Source organism: Lucilia sericata, unplaced genomic scaffold, assembly GCF_015586225.1.
Source record: "Lucilia sericata isolate MDLA Ls3-8-SP2 unplaced genomic scaffold, ASM1558622v1 Contig000961F_arrow, whole genome shotgun sequence".
Classification (NCBI taxonomy): domain Eukaryota; kingdom Metazoa; phylum Arthropoda; class Insecta; order Diptera; family Calliphoridae; genus Lucilia; species Lucilia sericata.
This window is the reverse complement of record NW_023994944.1, coordinates 53500-73495: the sequence shown is the minus strand read 5'-3', so window position 1 is coordinate 73495 and position 19996 is coordinate 53500. Positions and strand designations below refer to the sequence as shown.

Below are 19996 nucleotides of genomic sequence, written 5' to 3'. Positions count from 1 at the left end.
TAGTTCAGTTCTAGTTCAGTTCTAGTTCAGTTCTAGTTCAGTTCTAGTTCAGTTCTAGTTCAGTTCTAGTTCAGTTCTAGTTCAGTTCTAGTTCAGTTCTAGTTCAGTTCTAGTTCAGTTCTAGTTCAGTTCTAGTTCAGTTCTAGTTCAGTTCTAGTTCAGTTCTAGTTCAGTTCTAGTTCAGTTCTAGTTCAGTTCAGTTCTAGTTCAGTTCTAGTTCAGTTCTAGTTCAGTTCTGTTCAGTTCTAGTTCAGTTCTAGTTCAGTTCTAGTTCCAGTTCTAGTCTCAGTTCTAGTTGCAGTTCAGTTCAGTTCTAGTTCAGTTCTAGTTCAGTTCTAGTTCAGTTCTAGTTCGTTCTAGTTCAGTTCTAGTTCAGTTCTAGTTCAGTTCTAGTTCAGTTCTAGTTCAGTTTAGTTCAGTTCTAGTCAGTTCTAGTCAGTTCTAGTTCAGTTCTAGTTCAGTCTAGTTCAGTTCTAGTTCAGTTCTAGTTCAGTTCTAGTTCAGTTCTAGTTCAGTTCTAGTTCAGTTCTAGTTCAGTTCTAGTTCAGTTCTAGTTCAGTGCTAGTTCAGTTCTAGTCAGTTCTAGTTCAGTTCTAGTTCAGTTCTAGTTCAGTTCTAGTTCAGTTCTAGTTCAGTTCTAGTTCAGTTTATAGTTCAGTTCTAGTTCAGTTCTAGTTCAGTTCTAGTTCAGTTCTAGTTCAGTTCTAGTTCAGTTCTAGTTCAGTTCTAGTTCAGTTCTAGTTCAGTTCTAGTTCAGTTCTAGTTCAGTTCTAGTTCAGTTCTAGTTCAGTTCTAGTTCAGTTCTAGTTCAGTTCAGTTCAGTTCTAGTTCAGTTCTAGTTCAGTTCTAGTTCTAGTTCAGTTCTAGTTCAGTTCTAGTTCAGTTCTAGTTCAGTTCTAGTTCAGTTCTAGTCAGTTCTAGTTCAGTTCTAGTTCAGTTCTAGTTCAGTTCTAGTTCAGTTCTAGTTCAGTTCTAGTTCAGTTAGTTCAGTTCTAGTTCAGTTCTAGTTCAGTTCTAGTTCAGTTCTAGTTCAGTTCTAGTTCAGTTCTAGTTCAGTTCTAGTTCAGTTCTAGTTCAGTTCTAGTTCAGTTCTAGTTTAGTGCTAGTTCAGTTCTGTTCAGTTTTAGTTCAGTTCTAGTTCAGTTCTAGTTAAGTTCTAGTTCAGTTCTAGTTCAGTTCTAGTTCAGTTCTAGTTCAGTTCTAGTTCAGTTCTAGTTCAGTTCTAGTTCAGTTCTAGTTCAGTTCTAGTTCAGTTCTAGTTTAGTTCTAGTTCAGTTCTAGTTCAGTTCTAGTTCAGTTCTAGTTCAGTTCTAGTTCAGTTCTAGTTCAGTTCTAGTTCAGTTCTAGTTCAGTTCTAGTTCAGTTCTAGTTCAGTTCTAGTTCAGTTCTAGTTCAGTTCTAGTTCAGTTCTAGTTCAGTTCTAGTTCAGTTCTAGTTCAGTTCTAGTTTAGTGCTAGTTCAGTTCTTGTTCAGTTCTAGTTCAGTTCTAGTTCAGTTCTAGTTCAGTTCTAGTTCAGTTCTAGTTCAGTTCTAGTTCAGTTCTAGTTCAGTTCTAGTTCAGTTCTAGTTCAGTTCTAGTTCAGTTCTAGTTCAGTTCTAGTTCAGTTCTAGTTCAGTTCTAGTTCAGTTCTAGTTCAGTTCTAGTTCAGTTCTAGTTCAGTTCTAGTTCAGTTCTAGTTCAGTTCTAGTTCATTTCTAGTTCACTTCTAGTTCACTTCAGTTCTAGTTCAGTTCTAGTTCATTTCTAGTTCACTTCTAGTTCACTTCAGTTCTAGTTCACTTCAATTCTAGTTAGTTGTTTTAGACTTTTATTAAGTACTGAGTTCACCAATTGACTTTTAGATCCGGAACATGAGAGTGCAAAATATAATTTTATCTCAAACTAATTTATTTACTGGGCAACTCCTTCATGGTCAAGTTCTTTTTGCCAACTTCTTTGCCACTCGCAAAAAGACTTCCGCATTTTTGTATAATGTTCAAATCAGTGGTTACAGAAGAATGATAAAAACATTTTATGTATATAAAATATCTATGACTTAAATCTTGAACAATGTATTCATATGACAAGCAATATCTTCACTATCCAGTTTATTGGTCCACAGAAGGAAACTGCATAAATGAAATTTAATAATCTGGTATGTAATTTATAATGGAAGCTAATGTGGACCAATTATATTTAATACACGGCATTTAGAGTAAAATATCTTTTAATAGAAAGATGTGGTCAAGTGTGTTCTTGTCACTCACTGTCAATGACGATATATTCGTAAAGTTTTAAAAAGTTAATGCTTTCCAATTAAATTTTGTTTATAATTTTCCTGTTTTAAATTATTATAATGTTTGATTTTGTTTTTGTAAATTTATAGCCCATTCATGTTTTTTTGGTTAATAATTTGTTTTATTTCAATTATTTTAAGCTGCTATTTTTAGTGAATAACAATTAACAATTTGTTTATGGCTGAATAACAATTTTGCATATTTTCTTAATGAAAGCCTATAATTAAATTCGCAATAAAATACTGCTAAATGAAAATATACAACCCACTATAATTTCACAAAAAAAATTGTGACTCTTTACAAGGTTTAAATGATTAATTTGGAATATTACAGTATAGAAAGAAGTGTTCTCCAAATTCATGGACACAAACAAAATTTTTGTTTATGTGGTCTAAAATGGACTTTTATGTTTTCACTCAAAAAATTAAATTTTGATCCAATATATAAGTGATCACAGATTTTTATTGTTTTGCCCCTAGCTCTTCTAGTTTAGGATTTTTGGTACAAAATATAATTGATCACAGATTTTCATTGTTTAAGACCTAGCTCTTCTGGTTTAGCCAGAAAATGGACTTTTAAATTTTCACTCAAAAAATGGAATTTTGGTACAAAATTTAAGTGATCACAGATTTTCATTGTTTTGGCCCTAGCTCTTCTAGTTTAGCCAGAAAATGGACTTTTATATTTTCACTCAAAAAATGGAATTTTGGTACAAAATATAAGTGATCACAGATTTTCATTGTTTTGGCCCTAGCTCTTCTAGTTTAGCCAGAAAATGGACTTTTATATTTTCACTCAAAAAATGGAATTTTGGTACAAAATATAAGTGATCACAGATTTTCATTGTTTTAGCCCTAGCTCTTCTAGTTTTGTCAGAAAATGGACTTTTATGTTTTCACTCTAAAAATGGAATTTTGGTACAAAATTTAAGTGATCACAGATTTTCATTGTTTTGGCCCTAGCTCTTCTAGTTTAGCCAGAAAATGGGCTTTTATGTTTTCACACAAAATGGAATTTTGGTACAAAATATAAGTGATTACAGATTTTCATTGTTTTGGCCCTAGCTCTTCTAGTTTAGCCAGAAAATGGACTTTTATGTTTTCACACAAAATGGAATTTTGGTACAAAATATAAGTGATCACAGATTTTCATTGTTTTAGCCCTAGCTCTTCTAGTTTAGCCAGAAAATGGATTTTTATGTTTTCACTCAAAAAATGGAATTTTGGTAGGAAATATAAATGATCACAGATTTTCATTGTTTTGGCCCTAGCTCTTCTAGTTTAGCCAGAAAATGGACTTTTATGTTTTCACTCAAAAATGGAATTTTGGTAGGAAATAAAGTGCACAGATTTTCATTGTTTTGGTCATAGCTCTTCTAGTTTAGCCAGAAAATGGACTTTTATGTTTTCACTCAAGAAATGGATTTTTGGTAGGAAATTTAAGTGATCACAGATTTTCATTGTTTTAGCCCTAGCTCTTCTAGTTTAGCCAGAAAATGGACTTTTATGTTCTCACTCAAAAAATGGAATTTCGGTAGGAAATAAAAATGATCACAGATTTTCATTGTTTTGGAATTTTGGTACAAAATATAAGTGATCACAGATTTTCATTGTTTTGGCCCTAGCTCTTCTAGTTTAGCCAGAAAATGGACTTTTATGTTTTCACTCAAAAAATGGAATTTTAGTAAGAAATTTAAGATTTTCATTGCTTTGGCCCTAGCTCTTCTAGTTTAGCCAGAAAATGGACTTTTATGTTTTCACTAAAAAATGGAATTTTAGTGCAAAATATGAGCGATCACAGATTTTCATGATTTAGGCCCTAGCTCTTCTAGTTTAGCCAGAAAATGAACTTTTATGTTTTCACTCAAAAAATGGAATTTTAGTAAGAAATTTAAGTGATCACAGATTTTCATTGTTTTGGCCCTAGCTCTTCTAGTTTAATAAGAAAATGGACTTTTATGTTTTCACTCAAAATATGGAATTTTGGTACAATATATAAGTAATCACAGATTTTCATTATTTAGGCCGTAGCTCTTCTAGTTTAGCCAGAAAATGGATTTTTATGTTTTCACTCAAAAAGATGGAATTTTGGTAGGAAATTTAAGTGATCACAGATTTTCATTATTTTGGCCCTAGCTCTTCTAGTTTAGCCAGAAAATGGACTTTTATGTTTTCACTCAAAAAATGGAATTTTCATACAAAATAAAAGTGATCAGAGATTTTCATTGTTTTGGCCCTAGCTCTTCTAGTTTAGCCAGAAAATGGACTTTTATGTTTTCACTAAAAAAATGGTATTTTGGTAGGAAATCTTCTAGTTTAGCCAGAAAATGGACTTTTATGTTTTCACTCAAAAAATGGAATTTTGGTAGGAAATCTTCTAGTTTAGCCAGAAAATGGACTTTTAAGTTTTCGCCCAAAAAATGGAATTTTAGTAAGAAATTTAAGTGATCACAGATTTTCATTGTTTTGGCCCTAGCTCTTCTAGTTTAGCCAGAAAATGGACTTTTATGTTTTCACTAAAAAAATGGTATTTTGGTAGGAAATCTTCTAGTTTAGCAAGAAAATGGACTTTTATGTTTTCAGTCAAAAAATGGAATTTTGGTAGGAAATCTTCTAGTTTAGCCAGAAAATGGACTTTTTTTTATGTTTTCACTCAAAAAATGGAATTTTGGTAGGAAATTTAAGTGATCACAGATTTTCATTGTTTTGGTCCTAGCTCTTCTAGATTAGCCAGAAAATGGACTTTTAAGTTTTCACTCAAAAAATGGAATTTTAGTTAGAAATTTAAGTGATCACAGATTTTCATTGTTTTGGCCCTAGCTCTTCTAGTTTAGCCAGAAAATGGACTTTTATGTTTTCACTCAAAAAATGGAATTTTGGTAGGAAATTTAAGTGATCACAGATTTTCATTGTTTTGGTCCTAGCTCTTCTAGATTAGCCAGAAAATGGACTTTTATGTTTTCACTCAAAAAATGGAATTTTGGTAGGAAATTTAAGTGATCACAGATTTTCATTGTTTTGGTCCTAGCACTTCTAGATTAGCCAGAAAATGGACTTTTAAGTTTTCACTCAAAAAATGGAATTTTAGTAAGAAATTTAAGTGATCACAGATTTTCATTGTTTTAGCCCTAGCTCTTCTAGTTTAGCCAGAAAATGGACTTTTATGTTTTCACACAAAAAATGGAACTGAACTAGAACTGAACTAGAACTGAACTAGAACTGAACTAGAACTGAACTAGAACTGAACTAGAACTGAACTAGAACTGAACTAGAACTGAACTAGAACTGAACTAGAACTGAACTAGAACTGAACTAGAACTGAACTAGAACTGAACTAGAACTGAACTAGAACTGAACTAGAACTGAACTAGAACTGAACAAGAACTGAACTAGAACTTAACTGAAGTAGAGCAGCCCACAATTGGAAAGAACTTAATATCCCTTTTTTACATTTCTGTAGGGTGCAGTTTAATTAATAATGTATTCACAAACGTAATATGTAATTACAATTTTCGCAATTCCTTAAACTTAATTGTCCAAAAACAAACTATATATTTTTGAACAAAACGTTTAGTTTTACCAAATGCTAAGTAACCTTCGTTGTCAAAGGAAATGTCTTTCGAAAAGGCTAAACAGAACTTGGAATATCTAACAACCCAACATTTTACTTTATTAAAAATGGGTATCGATATTAATAATCTTAAAAGGAGCAAATTATTGAAGGATTATAGAAAATTTTTCTTACTAATTGGTTGTACAATTTATTTGGAATATGGTTTAATTAGTTTTGCGACTCAAAGTGTTTCTAACATAGATAAAGCCACCGGGGCTTTATCCATGTTCAATCAGGGCTGTTTGATATTAATTAAAATATCGGTGTTCTTGGCTAAGGGAGGTAAATTTATGAAATTAATTTGGGATATGAATCTATTGGCGATGAGAGGTGAGTGCAGTTAAAGAAGTCGTTTGAGTAGTAATTTTTATATATATATATATATATATATATATATATATATATATATATATATATATATATATATATATTTTAAGCCAATTCGGAGGAGTACAAAAAATGGCTGTCTGAAAATCAAAGGTCTCAGTTAATTGGAAAAATGTACTTTTATGCCTGTTGGGTAGCGGTGGGTTGCGCTGGCATAGTACCTATAACATTCATGATTTATGACTATAAACAAAATGGAGGTTTTAATAAGAAACTACCCTTTGGTGGCAAGTTAGTATGAAATATAATATTTTTAATAAAATAAAACTAATGTTTTTGATTTTTAAAAGATTTCCTTTTGATCAGGGTGGCTTTATTATGTTCGCTCTTAACTATATTTTATCCTTGATCTATATCTATGCTTTGCTCAATATGACTGTGGGCATTGATACTCTCTATGGCTGGTATATATACAATATATCGGCCCATTTTCGCATATTAAGATGTAAAGTGGAAAGTGTTGCTTTAAAGCTAAAAGATAATGATAATGAAAATTTTACCCGTGACTTAGGTACAATCGTTTATTATCATAATAAAACATTAGATTTTACTCAAGGTTTGAATAACATTTTTGGTGAAATTTTATGGGCTGAGGTTATGCTGAGTTGTTTGCAAATGTGTTTTGTCCTCTATACGCTCAATAATGATGACGATGTCTCCAATATGCCATTTAATTTTATGGTTCTGGTAGCGGTTGTGATGCAATTAATGATTTATTGTTTTGGTGGTGAGAAAATTAAGAATGAGGTGTGTGGCTATTCAAAAGAATATTATATTATATAATTTTTATAAAATAATATTTAATTTTAGAGCTTAATGTTGAGTTCGGATTTTTATTTGTATTTTCCTTGGCATAAAATGTCTGCTCAACAAAAGAAACTAATGCTGTTACCCTTGATGCGTTCGCAAAGGTTGTCAGTATTGAGGGGTTTGTTTTTTTGAAGTGGATCGTAATTTGTTGGTTTATGTAAGTTTATATGTATGTATTAACACCAAGAAATTCTTCAAAATTTTTCCTTTTTTTAAGATTGTAAAAACTGCATTTTCATTCAATGCATTACTCTCGGCCATGAAGGAATAATTTATTACTTTTCGCAGGATGGGCTAACGAGTTTAAGCATCTAGTATTTTTAAACTACACGAAAAGCAATTAAGGAACTTTAAAGAAATTATCTTTTTTTTGAGAATATCGCACAGCTTATAACATAATTTATTAAAGCTTAAAGCACCAAAATATAATGCATTTAGTTTATTCTTCAAAATGTTTTAAAATTTCCGAATTGGATCGAAAGAATAGAAAAGAACAGAATTAAAACAGAACAAGAATAGAACTAGAACAGAACTAGGACAGAACTAGAAAGAAGGACAGAACTAGAACAGAACTAGACAGAACTAGAACAGAACTAGAACAGAACTAGAACAGAACTAGAACAGAACTAGAACAGAACTAGAACAGAACTAGAACAGAACTAGAACAGAACTAGAACAGAACTAGAACAGAACTAGAACAGAACTAGAACAGAACTAGAACAGAACTAGAACAGAACTAGAACAGAACTAGAACAGAACTAGAACAGAACTAGAACAGAACTAGAACAGAACTAGAACAGAACTAGAACAGAACTAGAACAGAACTAGAACATAACTAGAACAGAACTAGAACAGAACTAGAACAAAACTAGAACAGAACTAGAACAGAACTAGAACAGAAACTAGAACAGAACTAGAACAGAACTAGAACAGAACTAGAACAGAACTAGAACAGAACTAGAACAGAACTAGAACAGAACTAGAACAGAACTAGAACAGAAACTAGAACAGAACTAGAACAGAACTAGAACAGAACTAGAACAGAACTAGACAGAACTAGAACAGAACTAGAACAGAACTAGAACAGAACTAGAACAGAACTAGAACAGAACTAGAACAGAACTAGAACAGAACTAGAACAGAACTAGAACAGAACTAGAACAGAACTAGAACAGAACTAGAACAGAACTAGAAGAGAACTAGAACAGAACTAGAACAGAACTAGAACTAGAACAGAACTAGAACAGATAGAACAGAACAGAACTAGAACAGAACTAGAACAGAACTAGAACAGAACTAGAACAGAACTAGAACAGAACTAGAACAGAACTAGAACAGAACTAGAACAGAACTAGAACAGAACTAGAACAGAACTAGAACAGAACTAGAACAGAACTAGAACAGAACTAGAACAGAACTAGACAAACTAGAACAGAACTAGAACAAACTAGAACAGAACTAGAACAGAACTAGAACAGAACTAGAACAGAACTAGAACAGAACTAGAACAGAACTAGAACAGAACTAGAACAGAACTAGAACAGAACTAGAACAGAACTATAACAGAACTAGAACAGAACTAGAACAGAACTAGAACATAAACTAGAACATAACTAGAACAGAACTAGAACAGAACTAGAACAGAACTAGAACAGAACTAGAACAGAACTAGAACAGAACTAGAACAGAACTAGAACAGAACTAGAACAGACTAGAAACAGAACTAGAACAGAACTAGAACAGAACTAGAACAGAACTAGAACAGAACTAGAACAGAACCAGAACAGAACCAGAACAGAACCAGAACAGAACTGAAACTCAACTCGAACTTAAATAGAACAGATATTGAAGCTGACCTACTAATCTAATGATTGTTTCAGAAACATTAATTTGGAGAAATGATTTCGAAATATTTTTAGTATATTGATTATTTGTACATATTAACAAAAGGCTTCTAACTTGTTAATTATAATTATGATGCTTTATGAATTTTAAATATTGTCAAACGAAAAAATTCTCATACTAAAATCTAAAATTCTAAACTTTTAAATTCTAGTATATAGTACCTACTAATTTTGATGTTTACATTAAAAATTATTTATGTTTTTTTGTTAACAGGTTCGTCTGCATAATACACTTTAAGTGATTTAATTTATACATGTGATTGATGCCACCTGTATGTGGCAAGTTAAATTTAAATTTTCATTTTTTTTAATCAAAATCAATTAACACTTTTTATAGTATTATTTAGGTCTAATTAGTAAGATTTACATTTGATTTGGAATCTTAACTGTTTGTAATAATATTTACTCACAACACACATTGCCAGCTTAATAATTTTCATTAGTTTCCGTTTAATTTTCAGGGTAAACATAATGACAACCAGTGTTTTTGTTGTTGTTTTTTTTTTTGTATATTAATAAATAAAAATAGATATTAATGTTATTGGACTAACAGAATCATTATTTTAGAAAAAGATGAGTTTTAGTTTTCATAAAACTTAACATTGATTTTAAAATTAAATGTCTGAATATCAAGTCCGTCTACATACATATGACTTGGCTTAATTGCAGTAGCAAACATTTGAGAAACAAATTTGTGGCATAGACTTTCTAAAATTGTTGTTTTTGTTTTTTTTTAATTTTCAAACATAATTTATTATTTACAATTGCTGCCATTAGTTTAGATTAGATGCAATTATTTTTTAATCAAACTAGGAAGTGTTTTCATTGATTCATATAATCATGAATTCGAAAGATAAATACTTTTCGTTCAATCAAACGGTTTTGGATAGAACATGAAGGAGATTAGACGTTTATGCCAAAAAAGTACAGAATGTTAAGGGGGAAGGTTAACCACTTTTCAATTCTAGCTGAATACTAGTTCAATTCTAGTTCAGTTCTTGTTCAGTTCTAGTTCAGTTCTAGTTCAGTTCTAGTCAGTTCTAGTTCAGTTCTAGTTCAGTTCTAGTCAGTTCTAGTTCAGTTCTAGTTCAGTTCTAGTTCAGTTCTAGTCAGTTCTAGTTCAGTTCTAGTTTAGTTCAGTTCTAGTTCAGTTCTAGTTCTAGTTCAGTTCTAGTTCAGTTCTAGTCAGTTCTAGTTCAGTTCTAGTTCAGTTCTAGTTCAGTTCTAGTTCAGTTCTAGTTCAGTTCTAGTCAGTTCTAGTTCAGTTCTAGTTCAGTTCTAGTTCGTTCTAGTTCAGTTCTAGTTCAGTTCTAGTTCAGTTCTAGTCAGTTCTAGTTCAGTCTAGTTCAGTTCTAGTTCAGTTCTAGTTCAGTTCTAGTTCAGTTCTAGTTCAGTTCTAGTTCAGTTTCTAGTTCAGTTCTAGTTCAGTTCTAGTTCAGTTCTAGTTCAGTTCTAGTTCAGTTCTAGTTCAGTTCTAGTCAGTTCTAGTTCAGTTCTAGTTCAGTTCTAGTTCAGTTCTAGTTCAGTTCTAGTTCAGTTCTAGTTCAGTTCTAGTTCAGTTCTAGTTCAGTTCTAGTTCAGTTCTAGTTCAGTTCTAGTTCAGTTCTAGTTCAGTTCTAGTTCAGTTCTAGTTCAGTTCTAGTTCAGTTCTAGTTCAGTCTAGTTCAGTTCTAGTTCAGTTCTAGTTCAGTTCTAGTTCAGTTCTAGTTCAGTTCTAGTTCAGTTCTAGTTCAGTTCTAGTTCAGTTCTAGTTCAGTTCTAGTTCAGTTCTAGTTCAGTTCTAGTTCAGTTCTAGTTCAGTTCTAGTTCAGTTAGTTCAGTTCTAGTTCAGTTCTAGTTCAGTTCTAGTTCAGTTCTAGTTCAGTTCTAGTTCAGTTCTAGTTCAGTTCTAGTTCAGTTCTAGTTCAGTTCTAGTTCAGTTCAAGTTCAGTTCTAGTTCAGTTCTAGTTCAGTTCAAGTTCAGTTCTAGTTCAGTTCTAGTTCAGTTCTAGTTCAGTTCTAGTTCAGTTCTAGTTCAGTTCTAGTTCAGTTCTAGTTCAGTTCTAGTTCTAGTTCAGTTCTAGTTCAGTTCTAGTTCAGTTCTAGTTCAGTTCTAGTTCAGTTCTAGTTCAGTTCTAGTTCAGTTCTAGTTCAGTTCTAGTTCAGTTCTAGTTCAGTTCTAGTTCAGTTCTAGTTCAGTTCTAGTTCAGTTCTAGTTCAGTTCTAGTTCAGTTCTAGTTCAGTTTAGTTCAGTTCTAGTTCAGTTCTAGTTCAGTTCTAGTTCAGTTCTAGTTCAGTTCTAGTTCAGTTCTAGTTCAGTTCTAGTTCAGTTCTAGTTCAGTTCTAGTTCAGTTCTAGTTCAGTTTCTAGTTCAGTTCTAGTTCAGTTCTAGTTCAGTTCTAGTTCAGTTCTAGTTCAGTTCAGTTCAGTTCTAGTTCAGTTCTAGTTCAGTTCTAGTTCAGTTCTAGTCAGTTCTAGTTCAGTTCTAGTTCAGTTCTAGTCAGTTCTAGTTCAGTTCTAGTTCAGTTCTAGTTCAGTTCTAGTTCAGTTCTAGTTCAGTTCTAGTTCAGTTCTAGTTCAGTTCTAGTCAGTTCTAGTTCAGTTCTAGTTCAGTTCTAGTTCAGTTCTAGTTCAGTTCTAGTTCAGTTCTAGTTCAGTTCTAGTTCAGTTCTAGTTCAGTTCTAGTTCAGTTCTAGTTCAGTTCTAGTTCAGTTCTAGTTCAGTTCTAGTTCAGTTCTAGTTCAGTTCTAGTTCAGTTCTAGTTCAGTTCTAGTTCAGTTCTAGTTCAGTTCTAGTTCAGTTCTAGTTCAGTTCTAGTTCAGTTCTAGTTCAGTTCTAGTTCAGTTCTAGTTCAGTTCTAGTTCAGTTCTAGTTCAGTTCTAGTTCAGTTCTAGTTCAGTTCTAGTTCAGTTCTAGTTCAGTTCAGTTCAGTTCTAGTTCAGTTCTAGTTCAGTTCTAGTTCAGTTCTAGTTCAGTTCTAGTTCAGTTCAGTTCTAGTTCTAGTTCAGTTCTAGTTCAGTTCTAGTTCAGTTCTAGTTCAGTTCAGTTCAGTTCTAGTTCAGTTCTAGTTCAGTTCTAGTTCAGTTCTAGTTCAGTTCTAGTTCAGTTCTAGTTCAGTTCTAGTTCAGTTCTAGTTCAGTTCTAGTTCAGTTCTAGTTCAGTTCTAGTTCAGTTCTAGTTCAGTTCTAGTTCAGTTCTAGTTCAGTTCTAGTTCAGTTCTAGTTCAGTTCTAGTTCAGTTAGTTCAGTTCTAGTTCAGTTCTAGTTCAGTTCTAGTTCAGTTCTAGTCAGTTCTAGTTCAGTTCTAGTTCAGTCTAGTTCAGTTCTAGTTCAGTTCTAGTTCAGTTCTAGTTCAGTTCTAGTTCAGTTCTAGTTCAGTTCTAGTTCAGTTCTAGTTCAGTTCTAGTTCAGTTCTAGTTCAGTTCTAGTTCAGTTCTAGTTCAGTTCTAGTTCAGTTCTAGTTCAGTTCTAGTTCAGTTCTAGTTCAGTTCTAGTTCAGTTCTAGTTCAGTTCTAGTTCAGTTCTAGTTCAGTTCTAGTTCAGTTCTAGTTCAGTTCTAGTTCAGTTCTAGTTCAGTTCTAGTTCAGTTCTAGTTCAGTTCTAGTTCAGTTCTAGTTCAGTTCTAGTTCAGTTCTAGTTCAGTTCTAGTTCAGTTCTAGTTCAGTTCTAGTTCAGTTCAGTTCTAGTTCAGTTCAGTTCAGTTCTAGTTCGTTCTAGTTCAGTTCTAGTTCAGTTCTAGTTCAGTTCTTGTTCAGTTCTAGTTCAGTTCTAGTTCAGTCTAGTTTAGTTCTAGTTCAGTTCTAGTTCAGTTCTAGTTCAGTTCTAGTTCAGTTCTAGTTCAGTTCTAGTTCAGTTCTAGTTCAGTTCTAGTTCAGTTCTAGTTCAGTTCTAGTTCAGTTCTAGTTCAGTTCTAGTTCAGTTCTAGTTCAGTTCTAGTTCAGTTCTAGTTAGTTCTAGTTCAGTTCTAGTTCAGTTCTAGTTCAGTTCTAGTTCAGTTCTAGTTCAGTTCTAGTTCAGTTCTAGTTCAGTTCTAGTTCTAGTTCAGTTCTAGTTCTAGTTCAGTTCTAGTTCAGTTCTAGTTCTAGTTCAGTTCTAGTTCAGTTCTAGTTCTAGTTCAGTTCTAGTTCAGTTCTAGTTCAGTTCAGTTCAGTTCTAGTTCAGTTCTAGTTCAGTTCTAGTTCAGTTCTAGTTCAGTTCTAGTTCTAGTCTAGTTCAGTTCTAGTTCAGTTCTAGTTCAGTTCTAGTTCAGTTCTAGTTCAGTTCTAGTTCAGTTCTAGTTCAGTTCTAGTTCAGTTCTAGTTCAGTTCTAGTTCAGTTCTAGTTCAGTTCTAGTTCAGTTCTAGTTCAGTTCTAGTTCAGTTCTAGTTCAGTTCTAGTTCAGTTCTAGTTCAGTTCTAGTTCAGTTCTAGTTCAGTTCTAGTTCAGTTCTAGTTCAGTTCTAGTTCAGTTCTAGTTCAGTTCTAGTTCAGTTCTAGTTCAGTTCTAGTTCAGTTCTAGTTCAGTTCTAGTTCAGTTCTAGTTCAGTTCTAGTTCAGTTTAGTTCAGTTCTAGTTCAGTTCTAGTTCAGTTCTAGTTCAGTTCTAGTTCAGTTCTAGTTCAGTTCTAGTTCAGTTCTAGTTCAGTTCTAGTTCAGTTCTAGTTCAGTTCTAGTTCAGTTCTAGTTCAGTTCTAGTTCAGTTCTAGTTCAGTTCTAGTTCAGTTCTAGTTCAGTTCTAGTTCAGTTCTAGTTCAGTTCTAGTTCAGTTCTAGTTCTAGTTCAGTTCTAGTTCTAGTTCTAGTTCAGTTCTAGTTCAGTTCTAGTTCAGTTCCAGTTCAGTTCTAGTTCAGTTCTAGTTCAGTTCTAGTTCAGTTCTAGTTCAGTTCTAGTTCAGTTCTAGTTCAGTTCTAGTTCAGTTCTAGTTCAGTTCTAGTTCAGTTCTAGTTCAGTTCTAGTTCAGTTCTAGTTCAGTTCTAGTTCAGTTCTAGTTCAGTTCTAGTTCAGTTCTAGTTCAGTTCTAGTTCAGTTCTAGTTCAGTTCTAGTTCAGTTCTAGTTCAGTTCTAGTTCAGTTCTAGTTCAGTTCTAGTTCAGTTCTAGTTCAGTTCTAGTTCAGTTCTAGTTCAGTTCTAGTTCAGTTCTAGTTCAGTTCTAGTTCAGTTCTAGTTCAGTTCTAGTTCAGTTCTAGTTCAGTTCTAGTTCAGTTCTAGTTCAGTTCTAGTTCAGTTCTAGTTCAGTTCTAGTTCAGTTCTAGTTCAGTTCTAGTTCAGTTCTAGTTCAGTTCTAGTTCAGTTCTAGTTCAGTTCTAGTTCTGTTCTAGTTCAGTTTTAGTTCAGTTCTATTTCTGTTCTAGTTCAGTTTTAGTTTAGTTTGAGCTAAGTTCTAGTTCAACTTAGAAAACCCTATATTGTCAACAAAAACCATCTTAACAACAACATTCTACTAGTTCAGTTCTAGTTCAGTTCTAGTTCAGTTCTAGTTCAGTTCTAGTTCAGTTCTAGTTCAGTTCTAGTTCAGTTCTAGTTCAGTTCTAGTTCAGTTCTAGTTCAGTTCAGTTCAGTTCAGTTCAGTTCAGTTCTAGTTCAGTTCAGTTCAGTTCAGTTCAGTTCAGTTCAGTTCTAGTTCCGTTCTAGTTCAGTTCTAGTTCAGTTCTAGTTCAGTTCTAGTTCAGTTCTAGTTCAGTTCTAGTTCAGTTCTAGTTCAGTTCTAGTTCAGTTCTAGTTCAGTTCTAGTTCAGTTCTAGTTCAGTTCTAGTTCAGTTCTAGTTCAGTTCTAGTTCAGTTCTAGTTCAGTTCTAGTTCAGTTCTAGTTCAGTTCTAGTTCAGTTCTAGTTCAGTTCTAGTTCAGTTCTAGTTCAGTTCTAGTTCAGTTCTAGTTCAGTTCTAGTTCAGTTCTAGTTCAGTTCTAGTTCAGTTTAGTTCAGTTCTAGTTCAGTTCTAGTTCAGTTCTAGTTCAGTTCTAGTTCAGTTCAGTTCTAGTTCTAGTTCAGTTCTAGTTCTAGTTCAGTTCTAGTTCAGTTCTAGTTCAGTTCCAGTTCAGTTCTAGTTCAGTTCTAGTTCAGTTCTAGTTCAGTTCTAGTTCAGTTCTAGTTCAGTCTAGTTCAGTTCTAGTTCAGTTCTAGTTCAGTTCTAGTTCAGTTCTAGTTCAGTTCTAGTTCAGTTCTAGTTCAGTTCTAGTTCAGTTCTAGTTCAGTTCTAGTTCAGTTCTAGTTCAGTTCTAGTTCAGTTTAGTTCAGTTCTAGTTCAGTTCTAGTTCAGTTCTAGTTCAGTTCTAGTTCAGTTCTAGTTCAGTTCTCAGTTCTAGTTCAGTTAGTTCAGTTCTAGTTCAGTTCTAGTTCAGTTCTAGTTCAGTTCTAGTTCAGTTCTAGTTCAGTTCTAGTTCAGTTCTAGTTTCAGTTCTAGTTCAGTTCTAGTTCAGTTCTAGTTCAGTTCTAGTTCAGTTCTAGTTCAGTCTAGTTCAGTTCTAGTTCAGTTCTAGTTCAGTTCTAGTTCAGTTCTAGTTCAGTTCTAGTTCAGTTCTAGTTCAGTTCAAGTTCAGTTTAGTTCAGTTCTAGTTCAGTTCTAGTTCAGTTCTAGTTCAGTTCTAATTCAGTTCTAGTTTAGTTTTAGTTCAGTTTCTAGTCATCGTTCATTTGGTTCTTACGCATTGTACTCCTTCCCCACCTGTCTTAAGAATCATCATCATTTTCAACAATCTAAGTCCATTCTAAAAACAAAATTTTCCATTTTCATACATTTTCACGTTCTATAACGATCATGACCACATAAAACTTGTTTTTTTGTTTTGTTTTTATATCATTTCGTATTCTTGGCCACTTGTTGTTTTTGGCATTTGTTGGCACTATCTATCGTTTCTGCTGAAAAACCAAACATTTCTATTCGTCATTTGAGCACGAAGTGAATGTATAAATTTGCAATTTCTTCATATTCTTCCCAGACCAGGTAACACGTAAACGCATCACGTACGAGTACAAAGTAGTTATTAGATGTCAGTGAACTGTTTTTTCCAAACGCTTCTAATATTCTCCCAAGTCCTGGGTTTTTTGTGCCGTTTCGTGAAATGTTTTTAATGTGTTGGTGTCGGTCGGTTGTAAAACGTTTAAATTGGATGTGACGGTTATGAAATTATCTTAATTGAAAACGTCGTTTTTTCCAAAGAAATAATAAAAACAAATGAACGTGGTCTTATTAATGATTGATGGTTTAGGGATTGGTTTGTCAATTGTCTGTACATAGAGAGAAAAATAGGGGAAGACAGAATAAGAGCATAGCACTGTCTTAACTGAAGTAGATCAGAACTAATTAGCATTGATTATTTAGTACTTATTTAGAACTGTACTAGAACTTCACTTAAACTTCAATGAATTTCAAATAAAATTGAACTAAAACTGAACTTAAACAGAACTAAATCTAAACTCTACTTTCTCCGAAAAACCGCCAAATTTGCCACACCTTCGCTAAAGTATCACTCACGTTTAGCCGAACAATAACAGTAAAAACAAAACATCAAAAAGATTTGTGAAATGAGTACATGTCAACTGAGAAGAAGATGAATATTTATTAATAAAATTAAAAAAGTTGTTGTTAGTTAAGCGTCGCACAAAGAAAGTCCAAATAAAGGTTTTTGTTGGACTTTGTTTGCATGGGAACCCATGTAACCTGAGCGTATTAAGACGAGTAGTGTGTGACAGCAGCAACGGTTAAAGTGATCAGCAACTTTAGCAGCAGCAACAACATCTTTAATAACAACAAAGACAACAACAAACAGCAGCAATGTTTTATAACAAGAACTTGGCGAAAGTCAACAAAAACAAAAAAACAATCAAAAAGATATTTATTTTTTTCAGTTATAGTAGAATGTTGTTGTAAGATTGTAAGAATTATATTTGGTTGGTGTTTTTGTTGGCAGTATAGGGTTTTCTAAGTTTAACTAGAACCTAGCTCAAGCAAAACTAGAACTGAACTAGAACTGAACTAGAACTGAACTAGAACTGAACTAGAACTGAACTAGAACTGAACTAGAACTGAACTAGAACTGAACTGAACTGAACTAGAACTGAACTGAACTAGAACTGAACTAGAACTGAACTAGAACTGAACTAGAACTGAACTAGAACTGAACTAGAACTGAACTAGAACTGAACTAGAACTGAACTAGAACTGAACTAGAACTGAACTAGAACTGAACTAGAACTGAACTAGAACTGAACTGAACTGAACTAGAACTGAACTGAACTGAACTAGAACTGAACTAGAACTGAACTAGAACTGAACTAGAACTGAACTAGAACTGAACTAGAACTGAACTAGAACTGAACTAGAACTGAACTGAACTAGAACTGAACTGAACTGAACTAGAACTGAACTAGAACTGAACTAGAACTGAACTAGAACTGAACTAGAACTGAACTAGAACTGAACTAGAACTGAACTAGAACTGAACTAGAACTGAACTAGAACTGAACTAGAACTGAACTAGAACTGAACTAGAACTGAACTAGAACTGAACTAGAACTGAACTAGAACTGAACTAGAAACTGAACTAGACTGAACTAGAACTGAACTAGAACTGAACTAGAACTGAACTGAACTAGAACTGAACTAGAACTAGAACTGAACTAGAACTGAACTAGAACTGAACTGAACTAGAACTGAACTAGAACTGAACTAGAACTGAACTAGAACTGCACTAGAACTGAACTAGAACTGAACTAGAACTGAACTAGAACTGAACTAAACTGCACTAGAACTGAACTAGAACTGAACTAGAACTGAACTAGAACTGAACTAGAACTGAACTAGAACTGAACTGAACTAGAACTGAACTAGAACTGAACTAGAACTGAACTAGAACTGAACTAGAACTGAACTAGAACTGAACTAGAACTGAACTAGAACTGAACTAGAACTGAACTAGAACTGAACTAGAACTGAACTAGAACTGAACTAGAACTGAACTAGAACTGAACTAGAACTGAACTAGAACTGAACTAGAACTGAACTAGAACTGAACTAGAACTGAACTAGAACTGAACTAGAACTGAACTAGAACTGAACTAGAACTGAAGTAGAACTGAACTAGAACTGAACTAGAACTGAACTAGAACTGAACTAGAACTGAACTAGAACTGAACTAGAACTGAACTAGAACTGAACTAGAACTAAACTAGAACTGAACTAGAACTGAACTAGAACTGAACTAGAACTGAACTAGAACTGAACTAGAACTGAACTAGAACTGAACTAGAACTGAACTAGAACTGAACTAGAACTGAACTAGAACTGAACTAGAACTGAACTAGAACTACTAGAACTGAACTAGAACTGAACTAGAACTGAACTAGAACTGAACTAGAACTGAACTAGAACTGAACTAGAACTGAACTAGAACTGAACTAGAACTAGAACTGAACTAGAACTGAACTAGAACTGAACTAGAAATGAACTAGAACTGAACTAGAACTGAACTAGAACTGAACTAGAACTGAACTAGAACTGAACTAGAACTGAACTAGAACTGAACTAGAACTGAACTAGAACTGAACTAGAACTGAACTAGAACTGAACTAGAACTGAACTAGAACTGAACTAGAACTGAACTAGAACTAAACTAGAACTGAACTAGAACTGAACTAGAACTGAACTAGAACTGAACTAGAACTGAACTGAACTGAACTAGAACTAGAACTGAACTGAACTAGAACTGAACTGAACTAGAACTGAACTAGAACTGAACTAGAACTGAACTAGAACTGAACTAGAACTGAACTAGAACTGAACTAGAACTGAACTAAAACTGAACTAGAACTGAACTAGAACTGAACTAGAACTGAACTAGAACTGAACTAGAACTAGAACTGAACTAGAACTGAACAGAACTGAACTAGAACTGAACTAGAACTGAACTAGAACTGAACTAGAACTGAACTAGAACTGAACTAGAACTGAACTAGAACTGAACTAGAACTGAACTAGAACTGAACTAGAACTGAACTAGAACTGAACTAAACTGAACTAGAACTGAACTAGAACTGAACTAGAACTGAACTAGAACTGAACTAGAACTGAACTAGAACTGAACTAGAACTGAACTAGAACTGAACTAGAACTGAACTAGAACTGAACTAGAACTGAACTAGAACTGAACTAGAACTGAACTAGAACTGAACTAGAACTGAACTAGAACTGAACTAGAACTGAACTAGAACTGAACTAGAACTGAACTAGAACTGAACTAGAACTGAACTAGAACTGAACTAGAACTGAACTAGAACTGAACTAGGACTCAACTAGAACTGAACTAGAACTGAACTAAGACTGAACTAGAACTGAACTAGAACTGAACTAGAACTGAACTAGAACTCAACTAGAACTAAACTAGAACTGGACTAGAGCCGAACTAGAACTGAACTATAATGCTCTTTTCGATCTTTCCCAACTAAAAAGATCCCTTCTAAATATTTTCCCTGTTCTGCAAACCCTTAACCTCGCAATGCATATGCTCACGATGAAGATGATGATGTTCACTTTTAAATGGTCAAGTTTTCATTACAATTTGGTTTTTTTCTCATCATGATCATTTCAATGGAAGTTTGGTCACATTGTAAGTCTCACTTTGTAAGAGTGACTGACAAACTAACTGAATGAGTGGTAGGTGAGGTGAGTGTATTGCGTGCGTTTGTATGTTAGATGTGTGTGTCTTTATTTTTTTTTGAACTGACTATAGAACGTTAAAAACGAAGTGTTAACTTGGCTAACAACAGTTAAAGCTATTCAGTTGTTTACAGCTTGAGCGCGAGTTAAGAACGTTTTATCGTATTGTGTGTGAGTGCGAAAGAAGTAAATAAATATTGTTGGTCGGGAAGAAAAAGAAAGAAAGTTGGTTAAATTTGAAAAAATATATATTGAACCGAGAGAAATTTTAGTGTAAATTAAAACAAAGAAATATCGCGAGTTAAAACAACAACAAAGAAAAATGCGCTGCTTGATATTATATGCAGCGCTTTTAGGTGCTGTAGCAGGTTATACAACAATTTCACTTCCTTGCCGCCTGA

The 19996-nt window shown here is 33.5% G+C and overlaps 1 protein-coding gene across 1 annotated transcript; it reads left to right on the top strand.

Annotated features, from left to right (window-relative positions):
- The first annotated feature begins 5954 nt into the window (after positions 1–5954).
- On the top strand, positions 5955–7218 carry LOC119609348 (odorant receptor 45a-like). Its single transcript, XM_037964083.1, has 4 exons — positions 5955–6219; positions 6327–6507; positions 6567–7023; positions 7087–7218. Exons 1-4 carry the CDS (start codon positions 5955–5957, stop codon positions 7216–7218), a joined length of 1035 nt encoding a protein of 344 aa, XP_037820011.1.
- The last annotated feature ends 12778 nt before the right edge of the window (positions 7219–19996 follow it).

Bases quoted from the DNA above. Each gene is read 5' to 3' on its own strand.
- LOC119609348 (XM_037964083.1), top strand. From the start codon at position 5,955: ATGGGTATCGATATTAATAATCTTAAAAGGAGCAAATTATTGAAGGAT. The intron at 6,220-6,326 runs GTGAGTGCAGTT...ATATATTTTAAG, and splicing joins GAATCTATTGGCGATGAGAG to CCAATTCGGAGGAGTACAAA. The intron at 7,024-7,086 runs GTGTGTGGCTAT...ATTTAATTTTAG, and splicing joins GTGAGAAAATTAAGAATGAG to AGCTTAATGTTGAGTTCGGA.